At 34.4% G+C, this 20,960-nt stretch overlaps 3 protein-coding genes across 7 annotated transcripts in view; 1 reads left to right on the plus strand and 2 right to left on the minus strand.

The window, feature by feature from the left end:
* LOC117122122 (uncharacterized protein KIAA1841 homolog) lies at positions 1 to 12,992 on the minus strand. 3 transcript variants are annotated; one of them, XM_033267596.1, is made up of 24 exons: positions 12,885 to 12,992; positions 11,859 to 12,057; positions 11,541 to 11,724; positions 10,367 to 10,404; positions 9,658 to 9,716; positions 9,514 to 9,554; positions 8,922 to 9,016; positions 8,176 to 8,275; positions 7,409 to 7,467; positions 6,915 to 7,009; positions 6,580 to 6,645; positions 6,416 to 6,481; positions 6,202 to 6,267; positions 5,977 to 6,021; positions 5,043 to 5,166; positions 4,399 to 4,548; positions 3,767 to 3,894; positions 3,458 to 3,599; positions 2,893 to 2,977; positions 2,407 to 2,518; positions 2,095 to 2,162; positions 1,539 to 1,630; positions 1,282 to 1,370; positions 1 to 722 (listed from the first exon to the last, which is right to left on the minus strand). In XM_033267596.1, exons 2-24 carry the CDS (start codon positions 12,006 to 12,008, stop codon positions 683 to 685), a joined length of 2,094 nt encoding a protein of 697 aa, XP_033123487.1. In that variant the 5' UTR covers positions 12,009 to 12,057; positions 12,885 to 12,992; the 3' UTR covers positions 1 to 682. The 3 variants fall into 3 exon arrangements, with proteins under 3 accessions (XP_033123487.1, XP_033123489.1, XP_033123488.1); XM_033267598.1 differs by having other exon boundaries at positions 3,473 to 3,599; positions 12,885 to 12,991; XM_033267597.1 differs by lacking the exon at positions 8,176 to 8,275 and having other exon boundaries at positions 8,822 to 9,016.
* LOC117122124 lies at positions 12,123 to 19,455 on the plus strand. Of its 3 annotated transcripts, none has more exons than XM_033267601.1 (5): positions 12,123 to 12,259; positions 15,252 to 15,450; positions 17,071 to 17,191; positions 17,610 to 17,717; positions 18,638 to 19,452. In XM_033267601.1, the coding sequence occupies exons 1-5, from the start codon at positions 12,243 to 12,245 to the stop codon at positions 18,793 to 18,795; spliced, it is 603 nt and encodes a 200-aa protein (XP_033123492.1). In that variant the 5' UTR covers positions 12,123 to 12,242; the 3' UTR covers positions 18,796 to 19,452. The 3 variants fall into 3 exon arrangements, with proteins under 3 accessions (XP_033123492.1, XP_033123491.1, XP_033123493.1); XM_033267600.1 differs by lacking the exon at positions 12,123 to 12,259 and adding an exon at positions 13,011 to 13,192 and having other exon boundaries at positions 18,638 to 19,455; XM_033267602.1 differs by lacking the exon at positions 12,123 to 12,259 and adding an exon at positions 15,121 to 15,142 and having other exon boundaries at positions 18,638 to 19,455.
* The window catches only part of LOC117122123 (complement factor B-like), a 15,276-nt gene continuing 13,261 nt past the window's right edge, over positions 18,946 to 20,960 (minus strand). The window contains exons 10-11 of the mRNA XM_033267599.1: positions 20,074 to 20,259; positions 18,946 to 19,982 (exon numbers count right to left, since the gene is read on the minus strand). Of these exons, the coding sequence (XP_033123490.1) occupies positions 19,552 to 19,982; positions 20,074 to 20,259 (617 nt within the window). The 3' untranslated portion in view covers positions 18,946 to 19,551. The remainder of the gene's footprint in view (positions 19,983 to 20,073; positions 20,260 to 20,960) is intronic.

Genomic DNA, 20,960 nt, shown 5'->3' on the forward strand with positions numbered 1-20,960 from the left:
TTTGGTATTCAAGCATGAATGTACATAATATTTAATCTTGAAAAGACAACTTCAGTAAAAAGCAACATTTATTTGGATTTGAAATCTCACTGGCACAGTTTATTGATAAAACAGTGGCTCCAAATTATTACCTGTATTTAAAAAATTATTTAATATTGGTAGTTATACTTCATTAAAATATGCAAGATGGGAATATAACTGGCCTAATTCTCCATTTCCAATAAAACCAGTCTAAGAAAATACTGTATCAAACATATATATACAGCTAAATACAACTTGTATAATATAATTATTAAAACAATCATTAAAATTAGGAATTGTGATAAAATTATTTCAATACATCAAGGATATAAATATTAGTTATTTTTTCCAGAATAAACTAAAATTATGTAGCACCAGTCATGTTCGGTTATTGATATTGTTGGGTTTCTATTATAATTAAGTGTCCGCATTTGTCTTGAGGCTGTAAGACCGACGATAGATGTCCACTTATTCTGAGCACTGTTGCATCAACAGGTGTGCACACTTAACTTAAGCTCTATTTTAAAACAGATGTGTTTCTGCATTTGCCCCGAGCTCTATTATTTTGATGGGAGTCCACATTTGCCCCGAGTTCTGTTACACTGATGTTTGTCTGCATCTGCTCTGACCTCTTTTACATCACTTTCCATGGTGATCAGTGTTACATCAAAGGCATTCTTTGGTTTAATCTAGTTTTAGACCTTTAAAGAAAGTTCCAACAAAATTATTATATGAGCTATTTAATAAGCTTAATGATTTCCTTTTTTTCTTAATTATGCATGGCCTGCTCAGTATAAATACATGGGTGAAAAGGAATCTTGTATACTAAATATTTTGTAGCAATGAAATTTGTAATTTGGCAGGTAAAAAGGGGAAAAAGGTGGATCTCCCAGATCTACCAATAGATCTGCAACAGAAATTAATGGATTTAGGAAGGGAAACTGGTGAAAACTGTCCCCTCAGATGGGCCAAAAAAGGGATGGTGAAATACGTGAAAACCGTCCCTCGTATCAGCCACAGATAAGTGCTGGAGGGAGGGGGAAGGTAATCTGCCAATGAAAGCAGATGGGAGAGGAGGAACACAAGAATCAAGCACATGGTCTACCACTGACAAGTGGAACAAAAAAAAATGGGTCAAAACCTTTCCCCAGATCTGGCACTGACAGTAGTTGGAAGCGAAAGTCCTACTAGTGGAAACTATCCCCAAATGTTGAGAAAATAAATTATCTATTTCATGACAGATCCGCGTAGTTAACTTACTTTTGAACAGGCTGTAAAGAGCTTGCTTTGTTCATTTGGTAATTATTTCTAAACTGTGCCTCAAGTCTGCTGAATATTCCACCAGCATACTGAAAAATACAACATAATGTCAGTTCTAACTAAAAAATATTTATTTTAAATATACAGAAATTCCAGTATTTTAAAAGATTACACATCTTTTTAATTGTTCATTATCATAGTCTAATTGTAAAATAGATAATTAATTTCATATCGACACAAAATCAAACTTGCTGTACCTCTTTCTGCCTGCTCTTCTCTACTCTCTCGGTTGATGGAGAAACACGCTGTTTAACCAGATAATTCACCAATTCATTCATTCGTTTTTGATCTAATAGAAGAAAAATTGTTCAGAATATTAATTAAGCCAATGGCTAAGCCCCACCTCAGGGGGCTGCCTATTGATTGACATGTTCTGATCTGTGTCTTGATTGACACCACAAAAAAGGTCCATTGTGTGCCACTGTCTTGTAATTACCATAGGTTGGGTTAATACACTGATAGCCCACTATTATTATTTGTGTTCAGTGGCAGATCCAGGAATTCAAAATAGAGGGACCCAGGAAGAGATTTTTCACACATGAATAGTCTAGACCAAATCAGCCCCACCATGATTGGGGTTGGGGAAAAAAAAGATGGTCAGAAATGGTACTCTCAGACCTAAATTTGAATAATATTTTCCTTTTTTTTTATAATTTTGAAAAAAAATGGGGGGGGGGGCTGGGCAAGCTCCCCCCCCCCATTTTTGAATCCACCACTGCTATTTAATAGAATGCAACCAATAAATGAACCCACCATCTTGTCTCTGTGCATCCTGATTGAAACGTAATGAGCATTGAGGATCCCATTTCTGTCGTACATACCTGAAAGAAGAATCCTATAATTATTATTTTACCAACTGAAAAATATTAAAAGCTGATTCATAGATTCATATGCAATTAATAGCAACACTAAGTAAGCAAAGGGTCTTTGTTGTGTCATGCAGCTAAAAAGGTATAATCCACAATGACAAGGGCTGTGAGATGAACCAAAATACCGGGCTAACCACAACCTGTCCAGTTGGTTCCTTTAAGGGGCATTGGTCAGTATTTGAAGAAGAGAACTTACGGAATATAACCAATGTTATGTTCAACAGATGTGCTTGAGGGCTGCTTATCCTTAGCACTGAATAATCTACTAGAAATTCTTCTTGTTGACTTGGGATGTTTTGAAGATTTAACTGCAAAAATATAAACAAAAGATGGTTACTGATCAAGATACATAAAACATTGGAAGAAAGGTGGCATACTTTATAAAAAATAAAAAAAAACAACATGATTTTGAAAACAATAAAAGCATAGTAACAAAGTATTGAGTGAGAAATACAACGAGAGTTAACAGAAAATGAGAGGTAGTAATTTAAAGAGCATTTTGAGTTGGAAATAAACCAGAATTTAGAATATGTAAAATACAGAGGTAGAAGGGGGATTGAGTGGGGGGAAAACCCCCTAATTTTGAATATGTGATACCATGTAGATATCACGAGATACTGGGAGGAAGCAAGGGGATAATTAGGAAATAAAGGAACCATGATTTAAATTTGGTGATACTAACCTTTGGGTAGTTCCTCATCACCAATCTCATCATCACTGTCATCATCTTCATCCACCGAAGCGGTTTCATATCTAGAAACACCACTCTGCATATAGACACAGATATTTATCATTATTAGTAAAATTGTGGTTCATCGAAAATGATGGATTGGAAATAGTTATTACTTCTTGTAAGGTTATTAAAAGGTATTGTATAATAAAGTACGCACAAAAATGCACACACAATGCTCTTTTAAAAGACAATATAAATATACAATGTCCCTTACAAACCCACAAATATAATACATAGTGTTCTTTATAACATCCAAAATTATGCATATAGTTTGCCTTTAAATAGCCAAAATATAAGTACACAGTGTGTATTTAACACCCACAATAATACATATACAGTGTCCATTTAATATCCATATTATACATACACTGTGTCCCTTATAGCATCCAAAAATACAGTGTGCATAATAATAGTTTCCTTTTAAGTAAAAAAATTGAAAACACATAGTGTCCATTTTAAACTCATAATGTACAAATACAGTGTACAGTGAACACCCATAATATACAGTACATACACAGTGCATACATACCTCTGGTCTTGCAAACATGGCATTATCGTCTGGAAAGATATGCTGAAGTTGGCCCTTTGTTGTTATACCCACATTGCTCACGCCAAGAACAGCCTCCTCTTCACTAAAAACATTTACATCTTTGCTTCTAAAACAACAATAAAATATTGTGATGCACTTGGTCTTTATAAAAATAAAACTAAAATAAAAAAATTTAACTAAAATTGGTTGAAAATTGTAAAGATTATAAAATACACCAAATTCAGTAAAGAATTTGAAGCCAAGACTGGACGGAAATGAAATTTAAAAAAGTACCTTTCATTGTCTTGAGATGGTGGGGGTATGCAAATGATGTCACGTCTTTGTAAGAGGATGTCCAGTGTCTTAGTATCAACATCATCTTCTTGCTGAAGATTTACCACATGATCACGCACACGGCAACCCTATGAAAAACAATACATCAATGACAACTATTTGCATGCATATTATGTAGAATCATTAGTGATATTTAATTGCTATCGTCTCCAATGACTCAAATAGAAAGAAATTGCCTTACTGTTTGAAGTTAATAATAAGTGTAAATAAACAGTAAAGCCAAGTTAGAAGAACTCAATTCTGGGTTGGGGCTAAGGTATGAAAATTTATGATTATGGCACATCTAGATGGTCTGAAATGGCACTGTCAGGCTTAAATTCTACTAATTTTTTTTTTCTCAATTTTTTTATTTTTCAAAATTTAGGAAGATGGGTAAATTTCCTGGATATTCTTGTTTGCTTGCGGGAGTGCGGGAGGCTGTCCCAACATCCAGGATACTCTCGCAAGTTGCAAAAAACTTGGGACCCCTGAAATAAATATTTTCTAATTGAATTATTGTCTTGGTTAATATAGTAGTTCAATGATATGCACAAATACATTGAAGCCTTGTTTTTTACTTAGCTAAAGCTTACAGTGTGCTCTTCTAAAGGATCAAATCGAAGCACATTGAGGTTGCAACATCCAAAGTTTCCAACTGATGTTGGTTTCAATCCATCACCGACAAGAAAGCGAGCAGTGTCTGGATGATAGCGGCAATGTCCAAGTTCTGAGCACGGAAAAACCTGAGGTTACCAAAAGCATATAAATTACTTCAACATTAAGTCAAAAAAATTGAACAAATAGAAGAAATTAGTTACCAAAGCTATTCGGTACTCCAACCAAAATATAGTTACTACAGTTGTGTCCTGTCTTTTGGTAGAGACATTTAAGCCGTTGCTCCAGTGTGCAATATTGCCCATGTGTACATCAAAGAATGTAGTACACACTCAGAAAAGTGCTGTGGATATTTTTCCAGTATACTGCACACATCAACACCAGGAAGACCCAACTGAAAATAAGACTTTGTGTTTCTGTGGGTTATTCTTGGAGTTTTTCACACCAAAGAGGCAAAATTCAAACAAAAAAAGTAGGGGATTCTCGCTTGGTGTACTGGCCAATTCACCACCTGGTAGACACAACTGGTTATGCATCTATAAACTTGGTGCGTTTACCACCAATGGAAACTAAATCCAATCCAATAACATCCTTCTCATTTGGCTTGTATCCTTGTTTTTACCTGTTTACAACGAGAGCAGGAGAGGAAGTTGACTGTTCCCCAAACTTGCCAGTAAACTTCCTGCCAATTTTTTGTTTGATTCCGCAAACACAACAAGTATTCATTCACATCCCAACTTGGATCCCTGAAAATAATAAAAATAATGGAAGCATTAGTTACCGTAAATGCTGGAATAAGCGCCGTAGTGCTTATACAAATTTTGGATGCTTCAGTGCAGCGCTTATAAAAAAAATATTGGCGTGGCGCTTTCCATGCCCGTTCCCATGTTACCTATCTCACATACTCCTGTAGTTCTGTAGGCCTATCAGGTCCTACGTCATTGTAAATAATTGTTTATAAAGAAATGCTTGTATCTTCATTGTGTAATTTATTCATTTTAACACTTTATACAGTACATTGTGTTTAAAACCCTGTTTCTGAGAATATTTCATTACACACAGGGTATATACTCTTGATTAGGCACCGCGGCGCTTGAGAGCGGTGCTTAGCAAAAAAAAAAATCAGAATTGGTGCGGCGCTTATTCGATTGCAGCGCTTATTCGAGCACTGACGGTACTTTTTATCTTGTTTTGAATGTGCATATAATAATAGTTTATTGGTTTTGGTATAAAGTCTTTCACAATCTGAAATGCCGAAAACCTTTTTTTCCATGCTGATATTACAAAGATATTCTCCGTTATGAACACTTAATATACAACAATGGGTTCTTTCTAATATCGACGTGTGTGGGTGTATGTGGGTGTGTGTGGGTGTGTGGGTGTGTGTGTGGGTGTGTGTGTTTGGGTGGGTTTACACATTTATCTACATATGATCATCACATATTTTTCATTAAACAATTTTTTCAAGCATCACAATTATTCTATTCCATTAGGAATGATAAAAATCAAGATGCATAATTTAGTTTTTTTTCCTAATTTTTCACATAATAACTTACCTTACATGGTTAAATGCTATGTTGCCATGCTGATCTATTGTTAATCTGGAAATAAAAATATTTTTACATATTTTTAAAAATCAAAGTATTCTCAATCCATAATAACAATCAAATGTATTATTAAAATTCTATATTTTCTCAAATTATGTATAAAATTATCAAGGGAGAAATATTTGTTTTGGTAATTCACATGATTTCAATATTTGTAAAGGAGTATCTGCTCACCTTTTTGTCAAACATTTCACTTTACTCTTTAACTCTGTGGTTAATAATTTTTTACAAAATTGACATCTGGAAGATAAACAAAATATATTACAGCATATTAACACAGTTCAAGAAACAATAATAAAAACTAACATATTCAATTCATTTTCATTTTCTTTGAAGTCATCAAATTTACAACTTTATAATTAAGGTAAGCAAAATACTGTCAACCTACCTGAAGAGTGATGCAGCTTTTTGGCCTGGTTGAAAAAGATCATAGATTTTCTTACAGAATAGTTTACTGTCAAAAAAGTGATAAATGATCCTTAGAAAAATGACAGCGGAAAATTTCAAAATATTAATTTGCTATCTGTATAGATCTACGTACGACCTACTGACCTTTTGAACTTGTCTTTACGGTCTTTCACTCCATCTACTTCCACATCTGTAAACAATGCAGCAATCCTTTTTATTAAAAGAACAAACATACATTAGTTTTCATTAAGAAAACAATCCATGGCAAAAAATTTAGGCTAAAAACATGAAGTGCTATGCCACGCACTAAATTATTATTATTTTGAAATTTCCAGAAACATGCAAAAACCTAAGGAAGTGCCCTGGTAAAAAAACACATGGTGTTAAGAATATAGTTGATGTTATTCAAATTACAGGGTGTCATACCAAATTCTTTAAAGATATATCACAATATTTTCAAATAATACAGAAAAACAAACCTTGTAGTTAGGTCATCATTGATGCAATTCATGTTACAGGGCGTAGCAACAATAGCACTCATGTTGTCATGACAATATTCTATGCATTCTTGTACCTGAAGGTATTAATTGAAATTCTTCATTAAAATCCATCAGCGATGAACATTATCCGAAAGGTCCACTGATTAATCTCAGATAAGAAAGTATAATACATACTCCAAGTATTGAAATACACGCCATCATGTTGAGATTCAATATTTCGACATTAATTATGTCATCATCAGGAATGATTCCTGATGATGACATAATTAATGTCGAAATATTGAATCCCAACACGATGGCGTGTATTTCAATACTTGGAGTATGTATTATACTTTCTTATGAACATTATCATTATGAACAAGAATGTACACATCTAGAGGTGTGCACATAAGTATAATATTTGTATTGAAGTACAGTACATGTATGTAGATAAAGATGAACAGCACAATTTAAAAAAAAATAGGTTTCCTTACAAGATTCTTCATTTTCAGGAAATCCGATGAGATCAATATTGAAACAACATTACTGGCCTCTGAGTAAAAAAAAAAAAAGATTAGATTGTAAATTTACAAGTATAAAATTCACTAATGAATGTAAAGTTAAGAAATTTGTATTGTGTTCCTCTATATTTTATCTTTTTTAACATCTTAATGCTATTTTTACTGAGCGAGCCTCCCTGCTTGATGCAAGTTTGGAAATTGTTGGAAGCTCAATATTTTATGACACTAATGAAATATAGTATGGACAAAGAATGTTGCCGATTCTCAAGCATCTTGTTGATATATGTAGCATGGCTGCATGACCCCCCCCCCCCCGAATATATAACATACTTTAGCTTTGACCTCTACGCCGAGTGGTCTTCTGACTTCTCCACTTGGACTGCTTGGGTAAGGCTTTAGATAAGCTCACAGATAAGCTCTGTGTGACTCTTCTTATGCATGAGCTTTGATGGTGTGCAAATAATTAAGTGTTTGAGTGATTCAGGTCTGATTTAAGAGTTATGGGAAAAGTTCTGAGTTTGCCTTTGAGCTTGGTTGCTATGTAGAGACGTAGGACTTCAATGCGATGTTGGCTGGTGTTTGCTCATTGAGTCTGAGGACGTGATAGAAGAGGCGCCGTTGTGCTTCCAGGATTGTGATTGAGATTTCCAGGTTTGACATTTTACAGGGGTATGCGATTTTGATAAACAATATATATTAGGGTTCATGTTTTTAGTGATGAAGTTTTTCAAATTGCTTACCAAGTTCAGGCACAGTTTGTGTTGATGTAGGATCCTGTCGTTTCACAAACCTCATCAGCCAATCAAATATTTGCACGTCACAATGTACAGAGATGTCAACCTCTTCCCATCGTTGCAAGTTTGGAAATTGTTGGAAGCTCACTATTTTATGGCACTAATGAAATATAGTATGGACAAGGAATGTTGCTGATTTTCAAGCATCTTGTTGTATATGTAGCATGGCTGCATGACCCCCCTAATATATAACATACTTTGGCTTTGACCTCTACGCCGAGTGGTTTTCTGACTTCTCCACTTGGATTGCTTGGGTAAGGCTTTAGATAAGCTCACAGATAAGCTCTGTGTGACTCTTCTTATGCATGAGCTTTGATGGTGTGCAAATAATTAAGTGTTTGAGTGATTCAGGTCTGATTTAAGAGTTATGGGAAAAGTTCTGAGTTTGCCTTTGAGCTTGGTTGCTATGTAGAGACGTAGGACTTCAATGCGATGTTGGCTGGTGTTTGCTCATTGAGTCTGAGGATGTGATAGAAGAGGCACTGTGCTTCCAGGATTGTGACTGAGATTTCCAGGTTTGACATTTTATGGTTGATAAACAATATATATTAGGGTTCATGTTTTTAGTGACAAAGTTTTTCAAATTGCTTACCAAGTTCAGGCACAGTTTGTGTTGATGTAGGATCCTGTCGTTTCACAAACCTCATCAGCCAATCAAATATTTGCACGTCACAATGTACAGAGATGTCAACCTCTTCCCATCGTTGTGCATCCACTGATAAATACTCGGAGAAGTACTGCATCTCTTGAACAAGGAGGTCTCGTGGACACATGAAATCTCTTTTTACTGTAAAATTGGTATACTTACAAAGGTAAAATATTTTCAAATTGATTTTTAGGTGGGTTCTACAAAATTTTATTTTAAAACAGAGCCACCAATGTCTCGCAACTTTTCACTAGCCTGAGCAAATTTCATTTTTCCAGACACATATCATCTTTTGAGTACTTGGACAACCAAAAACACTGCAGATTTTATGTGAACCTTTTTTTTTTTTTTTTGGGTATTTTGTTTCCAAAGATTAGCGTAGGCTTGTACAACAAAAGGTCATGCACCAGTCGCAGAGCACAGATAAACACTTGTAGAGCAAAAAACCCTGGGGCTCTCAATGTCCCCCCAACAGCTGCCAAGTTCTCAGAAATTTTCATTTCAAATTTAGCGAAAATGGTGTATATACAGCCTTAAGTATCCATTCCATATGCTGACCAATCAGAGATGATAATCACAGTTAAGTTAAAAAGCAATTCAAATTTTCATTGCTAATATAGTAATGATTTTGTACTTACAATTTTTTGCTTCATCACAAACATGAATTACCATATTAGGTCTGAAAATGAAAAATAAAACTCTATAAAATTTGAAAATAAAGGAAATTATTATAAATGATTATTTAATATCATATTTAATATAATATAATATGGGACACTTACCCTTGGTCTAAAGTTACAGATTTTTCTTCTTCTGTCTCTGTAGTTGTTGTATCAGAACCCTTCAAAATCAAGATATAGTAAAAATCACATTAATTGTTTTCCTTTTAATACAGAAAACAAAATTGTTAAAAAATACAGTAAATCAATGTTACATGCAAATGAAATTAAGTAAGTCTTTGCACTTTCACTGATAATTTTGAAGGTGTTATAAAGCCAAATAAAATCTTCCTTTATTAATTAATTATAATAATTCCATTTACTAAATAATTTAGGGACCATCCCTCATTTTCAGAAGAGTACAAAACATACGCAACAGCAAGCACATTCCCCAATTACAGGCGGAATCAATTCATAGGAAATGATTTTTTTTATTCTATGATCCAGGATTAAAATTCAAGATCTGGGATTGGAAAGCAAACATCTAAACTACCAAGTTACTGCTCAACTCTAATATCTTCCATTATTAATGGATTACTTATAATTAATTAAACAATCAGTATGTACTGATATTTCTTTAAAACCAAAGGATGTACACATTGGGGTGTTGTTTCTTTCTTTAAAAATATCTTTTGCATTTTGTTTCATGGTATTAAAGGTATATTATTTAATATGCTTTAACGCTTTTTTTAAAGCTTTTTTAATTATAAATAATTAATAATATACCATATACACTGTGAAGGTATTATATTAGCTCCATGATAATACTAACCTGCATTGACTGCTTCTTCGTAATAGGTTCATTTTCATCTGGAAAATTAATATTGTTATATTCATTTTAAACTCTTTTATCTGACTAAAGCTACGTTCACATCAAGCCCGGATCCGGTCCGGAGCCCGGACAAAAAATCGTGAGTATCTATGTTTTTTTAATGCTGCGTTCACATCGCACACAGAACACGGTTGTATGCATTCGATTGGTTAGAACCAACCAAGCTTGTTGCTGATTGGTCCAAGAAAAAAAAACGTACGATTTCAAGACACAAATGGCTCTCAGATCCATCAGTCCAGATCCGGAGTCTGGATTGAAAATCGTACGAATTTGATGCGAACAGTCCTATTTCTTTATCACTGAACCCATTTTTCATGATTTTTTCTCCGGACTCAGGACCTGAATCCGGGCTTGATGTGAACGTAGCTTTAAACAGATTCAATATCTGAGGCACCAGTGTCATTATGCAACACAAACATTTTCTTCATTTATATTCTAGAATTCTTCATTAGCCTTTTTAGTAGTAGATCTAGAGGACATAATGCTAATCATGATTTTTTCGCTTTTGACTTTGACAATTGTAATTTTCCTTGCTAAAATATTTTTTTTAAAATAACTCCCCCCACTACTCATTTTCAAAATTCTACATTCAATTATGTTCACATATTAATTTGAGTTGTTTTTTATTAAGGTAATTGTCATTTAATCTTTGCTAGAGTACATATAGGCCAAGTTAAAAAAAAGTAGTTTCTCATATTAATATTTTGAAAAAAGGAGAATGAGTACACTTTTTTTTTCACTCTGAGAGGCAAATCTAAGATGGTCGATGGGAGACAGCTATTACTTTCTCACTTTTACTAAGTAGACACACACTGAAAGTAAATTAATGAAGCACTAGACATGATTCATACCATATGTATCCCCAACCACGAATGATCGAGAGAGGAATTTTACAGATGTTCGTACATTTTGTAAAATACAGTATAGGAAATTAAAAAAAAAAAAATTGGTGAGGTAGAGAAAATGGATGCGCGAGGGGCAAGAAACTCGTAAGTTTTTTTATTTGGCCTTAACACTGATTTCAATCCTGTTTTAGCAGGGAAAACAGACTAAAAAAACAAAAAAAAAAACAAAAAAAAAATAATTGCATGGATAACAATATGGCACTGCTTACATGCTGTATGATCAGAAAGTCTATGGTCATCTTTAATCAGCCCTTTAACATATTTGGTGAGGGGAGAGTGAGAGATGTGAGAACGTGGTAACGGTTGGATTCTCTGGGCAGCGATAGTTGAAAGGTCACCGACAGCAGCCAGATCACCAGCAGCTACTTGTAATTCCTCAAACCTCAGTTCACACTGAAAAATACTTAAAAACTTAAATACACATATTGATCGCCTCAGTACATATTCATTTAGATTTTAAGCAACACATAACTGAAGTACATGTGTATTCTATTTGACATGGTAAGTCCGGAAATAACCAGTAATACCTCTTTTGGTGTTGTGCCAGGGATAAGCTTGGATATTGCGTCCCAATTTTTGCTTTGTATGTCATTGAATTCTGTTGAATTCATAAATGTTCTTAACATCAGATCCAATGCAACCATTCTTGATGGGTTGTCTTTACGTGTAACACTCATTTCAACTAACAGCACTGCTGATTCTATATTGCTATCATTGACTGGGTTCCTGCAGGAAATAAAATAAGAACATTCGTCCTTGGCATTTGGCCTGTTATGTTGAGAATTGGCTGCACTGATAACATGATACTGAACATTACAACTTGCTTTATCTCGCAGATGAAAACTATGTTACAAAGTGCGACACCCTCCATGCTTTGACTAACCTCCCAGGCCTTACACTTAAAATTCAGCATGATTCATCTTGCAAAGTAAGACCTATTTATTTCTGCTTGTCCGTATTTTTCTGGTTCTCTTTAGAGGACAATGATTTCATCATTGGTTGAAAATTATTAAATGCAAAAAATACTCATTTTAAGTATGCAGACAACATAGACATCTTTGGACAATGAGAGAGCATTACAAACATTAAACAAAGAATAGCTAAACCTATCTCTGTGGTTCAAAGCATCTATTCCTCCTTTCAAAGGGGGAAAAAATTATTTTTAACAAGACAAATTATATAGTAGAGTAGTAGATATTGATAATTTTACTAGAATAGTTTAGTTTGCTGGAGTACATCTTGATGAGACCATCTTTCATATAAATTCATCACATAGCTATAAAATGGTTTGAAAAGTGTTACTGTTAGGTTCAAAGCGCCCAGGGGAAGTGACTAGGCCTAGGCATATGCATAGAGATAGCCAGGCCCATGGCGCGCCCAGGCCAGGCCGGCTAGGCCCTAGCCCTAATACTGGATAAACATTACAGTTCAAAACAAAGTTGTTGTATTGTAATACATGAGTTGCAAACCATGATGAGTGGTGTGAAAAAGTTTTAATAATGTTAAAGCTTAAGGTCTAATAATGTACTGTATAATAATCAAAATTAACTTGCCTCCCGCGCAGTTCTTTCGGGAATGTTGTTGTTTGTACGTTACGTGGTTGTTGTTTCCTGTCGTCGTTCAGAGAAGCGTGTAAAGGTCAAAGGTAATACACCAAGGCCACTCTGAACCATAGAGATATAATAAGTTGTTTAATAGCTCTATGCTCTGAACGTAGAGTTTAAGTCAACTACCACACAAAATGTCTGAATTCCTGTTACTAAATACTGATTTTACAGATATAAATGGCCGGAGATGAAAGGAAAACAAATCCATGTGATTTAGTATGTTCAGAAGCAAGGAATAATCAGGCAGAAGAAAGGTTTAAGGCCAAATTTAATTTAGAACTCTACTTTCTGGATAGGAGGAGGAGAGAAGAGCTGCTGTTCAGTGTTAGGCCCTATACAGATAGAGGGAAGGCTAGTACTACTAGGGTAGGCCTTGTAGTAGAGTAAAGAGCAGGAGGATAGAATAGAGAGACAACATGACGGTCTAGGCTTAGGCGTATCTTTATTAAAATTCTAGGCAATGCCTAGGCCTAGCCTATGTCTGATAGCTATAGGTCTAATGTTATGTAACTGTCGTGCACAATTTAAGACGCTTCCTTGCACAATTTGCAAACTGCAAACAAGGAAATCTTGCACAATTTGAAGACTGTGAAAGGATTTCTTTGCACAATGAATACTGCAAGATTGTGCACAGTTCCCAATCCCAAATCAAATTGTGCAAAGTGATTGTTGTTGCACCTGGTTGCACAGTTTCAAAATGCGAATACAATTTGCAAGCTGTTCAGGGGTAGCTCGTGCACATTTTGAGCGATTTGCACTTTTTATACTATTTTACTAATTTATTCTTCTGTTGATGACGGGCTTTAGGGAACATAGAAAAAATTATTTGATTATCACTCTTTTTTTTAAAAAAAATCGATGAGGGAGGCCGTTTTTTTTTTTTTTTGAATTGGAACAATAGATTTTCGCTTCTGTTTTTATCGATGATTAGGGACTGTTTATATTTGGCTAGTAATAGTAAATATTGTATAAAAAGTGGTTTAATTTTATAGTTTTTTAAAGAAATTGCATTTGAAGTCACAAAATTGCATTGTTATTTTTGTGCTGTTGAAATAATTGATGTGGCAAAAAAAATATCTGCCCGCATCACTATTTCCTGAATTTTGATGCAGACAGGAGTGATAATCTAATAAATTTTTCTATTTTCCCCTGTCAAAGCAGAATCGTCTGAAGGTCATGTGTATGAGTAGGTTGTGGCGCGGTAGGAGGGTAGGTGATGGGGTGGGGATATGTGTTGAGATTTTGATGGATATTTTGGGTCTAAATATTTTTTTGGTAGGTTCTTATATTTTTTTTAACTCTTTTTGTAAAAAAACTTTTATAGCATGCATGATGACTTACATTGATGTAGGCCTAGGCTGCCTATATTCATTCGAGTTTATTCCAGCACATGGCTGAATTGCGTATGAATCAAGGCAAATCAGCAACAGGATGCACATCTCCGCTTGCGACCATAGCGTGTGCGTACAGTCCTTTGATCTTTACAGTGGCATCAATAATCTGATATTAGTTGCAAGTACAGCCGTCAGTTATTAGTCTATGCGTGCCATACGTTTTATAGTGTTATTTACTATTTTATTAATTTTGGGTATTTCGCATTGTCTGTTACATCTGATTTCTTTTGAACATGAGCTTGTTAAGTGGTTCTATAAACTACAATTTGATTCGTGAAAAAGGCCAACAAAATGAATAGTTATAAGCAGATTAAAGTTTACAATTTTTATAAAATTTATGTTCTTATGTAACATTACACTGTCATTTTGACAGTGTTGGACTAAGGTGCACAAAACAAACATTTTGAGTGGATACAGAAAATTTATTATTTTTTTCAAAAAATATGAGTCGAGTGGTCTTGGGTACTCTAATATAGTGGTGGCGCCGGCAGGGGCATCTGCTCTCCCTTTGGACAGGTCTGGACCCCCTGTTGTCCGATGCCATGACTAGGTCATCGAATATAGAATTTTTTTTAATAGTAATTTGCCTATCCAAATAATGTTATTTTGATTGATAATCCCTAATATTGTAGTGTAAAGCACAATTTGTCATCATACTAAGCCATACAAACTCTTTCCCTGTGAACCCTACCAGGAATTTTTTATTTCAGGCCATCGACCGAGGCTCTAGTCGGCCCCGTGGTTTGGACCATCCGTCAAACCTGTCAGACCCCTTGTTTGCAAATTTCTGGTGCCACCACTGCTCAAATGGTGAGACATTCTCTGGTGCATGAAGTGAAAGAAAAGGATAGATTTTAATGTTTTGGAATGTTTAACAATCTTAACAAAAATTCAATACAGTAGCATTTTTTTTTTTCAGAAAACTTTCAAGTGCTACTGCATCTGCATTTAGTCATGTATTTGCAGAAACCCCTCCTGCATTTGGCATGAGTGTGATGATCAACACTATAGCAAAAAAATACAAATCTGTGCCAGGCCTGTCAACCGATGTGGTCTACAAATGGTTGCAAGAAATTCATCAGCAGGGCAAGTCGAACAAACAGCACCTCCTTCTTTGTGTAAGTTGTGCAATTTCACATTGTTTGAAACATTTTTTCGATTTGGCCTTCTTGTGCCATGTACTATGAATAATCTGCAATGTAATTCTTAGCAGTTAGTAAATTAACCATTGTTTATATTTTTGTTTTTTCATAAATTTCATATTTTTGATAAATAAATTTAATATATGAATCTCAATTTTAAATAAAATTATTTATATATATTAATCTCAATTGTAAATGAAATTATTTAATTAATTTTTATTAGGGAGAAACTGTTTAGAATTTTTTAAATTGTATTGTTTTCTTGTAGATTTACATGGTACTATACTAACTGTATTAATAGGCCTACTGATCTTTTTTTGTAAACTCTTCATGTCAACCATGTGTTGTATTTTTAAACCGATTAAATAAAAATAAATAAAATAATAGTTCTGTCTCTGGAAAAATAGAATTCAATATTTGAAGTGCTGAAATTTGTATTTAAGTAAATTACTGTATCTGCTTTAATTAAAATATTAATATTTTTCCTTGCAAATTTATAGATTCAGTTCAATTCAATTTTATTACCTATAAATGCCATTAAGTGCAATTATCCGCATCAACAATATTCATTGACAATGGTTATAATAAATACAAAACAAGATAATAATTATTAATAAAAGGATTTTTAATTAATGGACCAATTAAATGTATTTAAAATTAAATTATCGCTTGCTTAATATAAGAAGTTGTGGCAGAGAATGGGGCAATGTTTAAATTATAATTTAGGGATAGTGAATAAGGAAGGGGAGAGCTTTGAAATCGAGACGTTTTAGCACTGAATCGGTGATGGAATGATTGACGGTTTTTACGAAGAGAGCCATTGCTCTGATAGGTGGAAGGAAAAAGTAAGCGGATGATCAGCCAATTTTGCAAATAAATTTAAGAAGAAAGTACTTGTCTTTCTTCAAAAGGTGTGATGTTAAATTGTAAAAATTTTGTTTTTTTAATTTATTGAAAATGTATTCCTGGAACTTTATTATGTTTTAAATATTTTTTAAAATTATTTTGTCTTTCCCCACGGGCCGCCTATTAAGAACCAGGGAACTACAGCATAGGTAGACATTTTTATCATTGTATGCGGCCAAGCATGGCACGCTATCAACCAAACTGTTACACAGAAACACACTCGCTGAGCAAACTGTACTTGTGTGTGATGCAATACAGACCGGCCAACTCACCCGATCCTGTCGGTTGTCACCCGATATTTAAACAAATCTCCAGTTCTCCCGATCAAATGTAATTTTCACCCAATTTTACAGGCCACCCCCCTCCCCAAAAATACTTCGATTTATGCATAATTCGATTGATTTGATCGTTATTATTCAATACATTTGCCACCTGCTTGCTTTGCGGTGCAATAAACAAGCAGCCATTTTCAATTCGAATGTCGCCACCAACGGCCAATGATTTGTAGTGACGTGACTTTTTTGGTATCTTGCATCATCTTTTGGTTAATCTGGAAACCTCCAGATTTTTTGGTAAATCTCCAGATTTTTTTTAGTATTCTTAAAAAAATCTCCAGATTTCCATGACCCAAGGGTTGGCAGGTCTGGCAATATGAAATACAAGAATACATAATAGTATGTTGTTTTGTAGGATATTCGACCACCGCACGAGTACAACATCAGTCATATTCCTGGTGCACTTCAACTCGACCCTGACATCCTCGACATGAAAGCTGTTCAACAGCTTCTTATCACACATGCAAGAAAAAATGGTAAATACACATCACCGCAAAACTTCTGACTGAACCTGGGTCACTTTTCCATTGGTCAGTTTTAGGGTGGGTTACAATTAGATTATTTATTTATTTCAGTTTTAGGCATACAGTAATTGCCAAGAATATGCCAATTGAGTCCTTTTTTTCTTTTGTTTGGTTTTAGAGTGGATTACAATTAGATTATTTATTTATTTACTACTACTTATTCAGAAGACATGAATTGTATTTTTTTTATTGCCAGAAATAAAGTTTATTGTATTGTATTTCATTTTTAGGCATAATTGATAAAGATAGGCTAATTGGGTAACTTTTCCTCTGGTTTGTTTTAGGGTGGGTTACAAGTATATTATTTATTTTGTTATTTAATTTTTGCGCATAAGGGCTAATATATATTTTTAAATAATTATTTTTGTAGAATTTCCTTCTGATGCTGAGGTGAAAGTTGTAATGTACTGTTCAGTCGGATATCGGTCCTCTGTAATGGTGAATCGTTATCTGGAAAGTCATAAACAGAAACTTATAGGCAAGTGAATTTTGCTTTATTTTAATATTTATTCTTTTCGTATTAGATGGAAATGTGCAATGGAACGAAATAAATAGAGAAGAAAAATGAAAGGAAGTGTTAGTAAATTACATGAAGAATTATTCAAATCAAAAAAATGGATTAGTTGCAATTAAATGATGTAAATACCCAATGTCATGTGATATTTAATCCACCAATCAAATAGCAAGGATATATTTAACTGTGTTGTAATAGTAAAACTCTGAATAGAAGCCCTAGGCTTCTTTATTTATTTTTTTCGTTTTTTTAGGACCCTTGGGATGGGCTTCTTTTGGAGTACTTTTGCAGACTAAAGATTGGGGGGGGGGGCTTTTTTTCAAAATGAATGCTGTAAATATTTAGAATTTCTTTTATACAACATTTTTAAATTATGGAATTCAAAATTATATTTAATATTTTTTTCATTTTAATCATGCTAGTACAATAATACTGACTTACTATCATGATCATCAAAGATAACGTCAATCCGAATGTACTGTAAGTAGGTCTCTCTCGAAAAGAAGCCTGTATTATCTTGATTGGAAGTCCATGGGTTTCTTTTTAGAGATGGGCGTACAGTATCTAAGTGGGTGCGCGCGGGTGGGTGGGGGCACATGCTCCTCCAAAAATTACTGGCGCCTGCATCAACACTCACACTTCAAGACTCCTAGATATGCCACTGGAGATGGGCTTCTTTTAGCGATTACTTTTGCAGACTAAAGATTGGAGATTTTTTTTTAAGCTGGGCTTCTCAAGATTGAGCCCATGGTGCTTCTATTCGAGGTTGTACAGTATATAAACTGATGAGTGCCTATCCTTGCTACAGGAAAAATGTACATAAAAACTACATAGAAATGTAATCATAATTATCTTAATGAGTGGTGGTTGATATGTCTTTACAGATGAAGACACGTTTAAACTCTTCAACTTGGAAGGTAGCATCTTCAAATGGGGAAATGAGAAACGTCCATTGGTTGATAAAGACGAACAAATCACTCAGCTGGTACACCCATTCAGCCCTATGTGGGGTAAAATGCTGTTTAAGGATATAAGGGCCTAAGATTTTTGTCATTTACTTATTTAGCACAATTGTGGGCCTTGTGAAATGCAAAACATATTTTTACATTGAATATGTTAGGTAGCCTTAAATGATAAAAACATAATGTTCAGACATACAAGCTATACCATTCATTGAGATATACATCTAACATTATTTTCTTACTGTAATTTTTATTGGAAGCTGCATATTGATAAAATACATGAATGTAAATTTTATTTCTCATGTTCTTATCATCATTCAATCCATCTTTTGATTTCTGTGTTTGTTTAAAATCTGTAATATCAAACTATATAAAAGGTCTGTAATGATGAAGTGGAAAAAGCTAAGAATGCATGGATGAACACAAGTGTGCGTACTGTATTCTCTACCTCTCATATCAGTCGACCCAGCTTTGGAAGGATCAAACAATTTTAACCTTGTCCAAACTATCAAAAACTGTTGTATGCATATATATAGTCATGATGTGGCTATATATGGTCATGATGTGATGTCATCATGACCATGTTTAAGCATGTCACATGTTTTTGTCAAATAACATTTTATAGTCCAGGTATTTTAGATATTCCCAGTGAGATACAGATCAAAACAATTCCTTTTTTTACTAATGTACAGACTTTACTACAGAAATACTTCGATTGATTAAAAAGCCAACTAAAAGGTGTAGATTCTAATTGTTATTACTTTAGGATGCCATTATTTGCATTTTTTTCTCTTCTTGCTCCACTTACTTTTACTATAGCAACACAACTTAACAAACTATAGTTCAATTCCTGTTTTTTGTTCAATCCAGTTAGTTAACTTTGTTACGTTGGTCATGACATCATGTTGCCCAACAACACCGCATCCATATCCCCAACTAACAATCCCAAATTGTACCCAGTGTTCATCTCTGTCGTTGCTCGCTGGGATTTTTTTAACAACTGGTCCTCCTGAGTCACCGACACATGACGACGGATACCCATTCCCTACACAAAACATGTTGTTTGTCAAAAAAGGTGCACCTGGTTTACCAATATCAAGTTGAGTCTGTCTGATGTCATTTTCACAGGTTCTCCACCTAACAACATCCAAATAGGCTTGCTGTAGAGCATCATTGTTATCGTTGGGTCTTTCACCAATAGATCGATTTTTAGTTTCGCCCCAGCCTGTTACTACCATTTCATCTTTTGGTACCGGTATATCTGAAACTATCAGAAAAGTAGAGATGTTACATTATTGTTAGCATAACATTATCTGGCTTTTCATGGTGGAAGATCAAGAGTAATGGAATAATCTTACCTTTTGTTCTGTTTGGTAAACAAACTGGACGAATGTAATTACCGAAATCAATAGACGTATTGAGCTGCATGAGAGCAATATCATAATCATAATCATAATCCTTTGAGTAATCTGGGTGTGGGATGATTTTTGTTATGGGCATTGTTCTTGTATGTAACAACTCGTAATCATTCAGGTTCGTATAACCTGTGAATAATAATGATAATAATTCGAAAATATCTTTCTATTGCACAATAAAAACATTCATTATTTGTTTATTAATACACCTAAAAAATATTCTTGTCATTTGATATTTTATAATTAATAGTTAGGACTAATTTTCTTCTGAATGAAACGGTCTATCTTCCAAAAATGAAAACATTGCTTTAAGCCTGTTTTCCACTTGCGATTCATGCGCATGCGCATTCACACTTCTATTGGCGTTTTTGCTTCAGCAAAGTCGGTAGTTCGAACTGCAAAGCGAAGAAAGTGCGCAACCAATCAGAGCTCAGGAACCACGCCTTCGATTCACGCGAATAAATTCGCCCAGTGGAAAAAATGCTTTAGGTAAAGCAAAGATACTAGAAATACAAGATAGAGTTCTCGCATTGTAAAAATGAGGCGGAAGTCGTGCCCAACGTAGGCGGCGCCCTTCTTTTTAACCATGCCAGTTTCCTATACTTCGTGCCCAACGTACTGGGCGCCCTTCTGTTGCTAAGTGTATCCAGACGCAAAAGGCGCCCTTCCTTTTCCACTAATGAAGGAAACTTTTTCACTAAGTGTGCGTCCGGCCATGCGATTCTGCGCTGTATTGTTGTTTTATTCTTTACTGATTCATGATTATGCTTTAATTGTTTTGTGTATTATTTGGATAATAGCAACGATTTCTACCGCCACCAAGGAGGCTA

Source organism: Anneissia japonica, unplaced genomic scaffold (genome assembly GCF_011630105.1).
Source record: "Anneissia japonica isolate Jap-2015-1 unplaced genomic scaffold, ASM1163010v1 scaffold288265_len830512_cov201, whole genome shotgun sequence".
NCBI lineage: Eukaryota > Metazoa > Echinodermata > Crinoidea > Comatulida > Comatulidae > Anneissia > Anneissia japonica.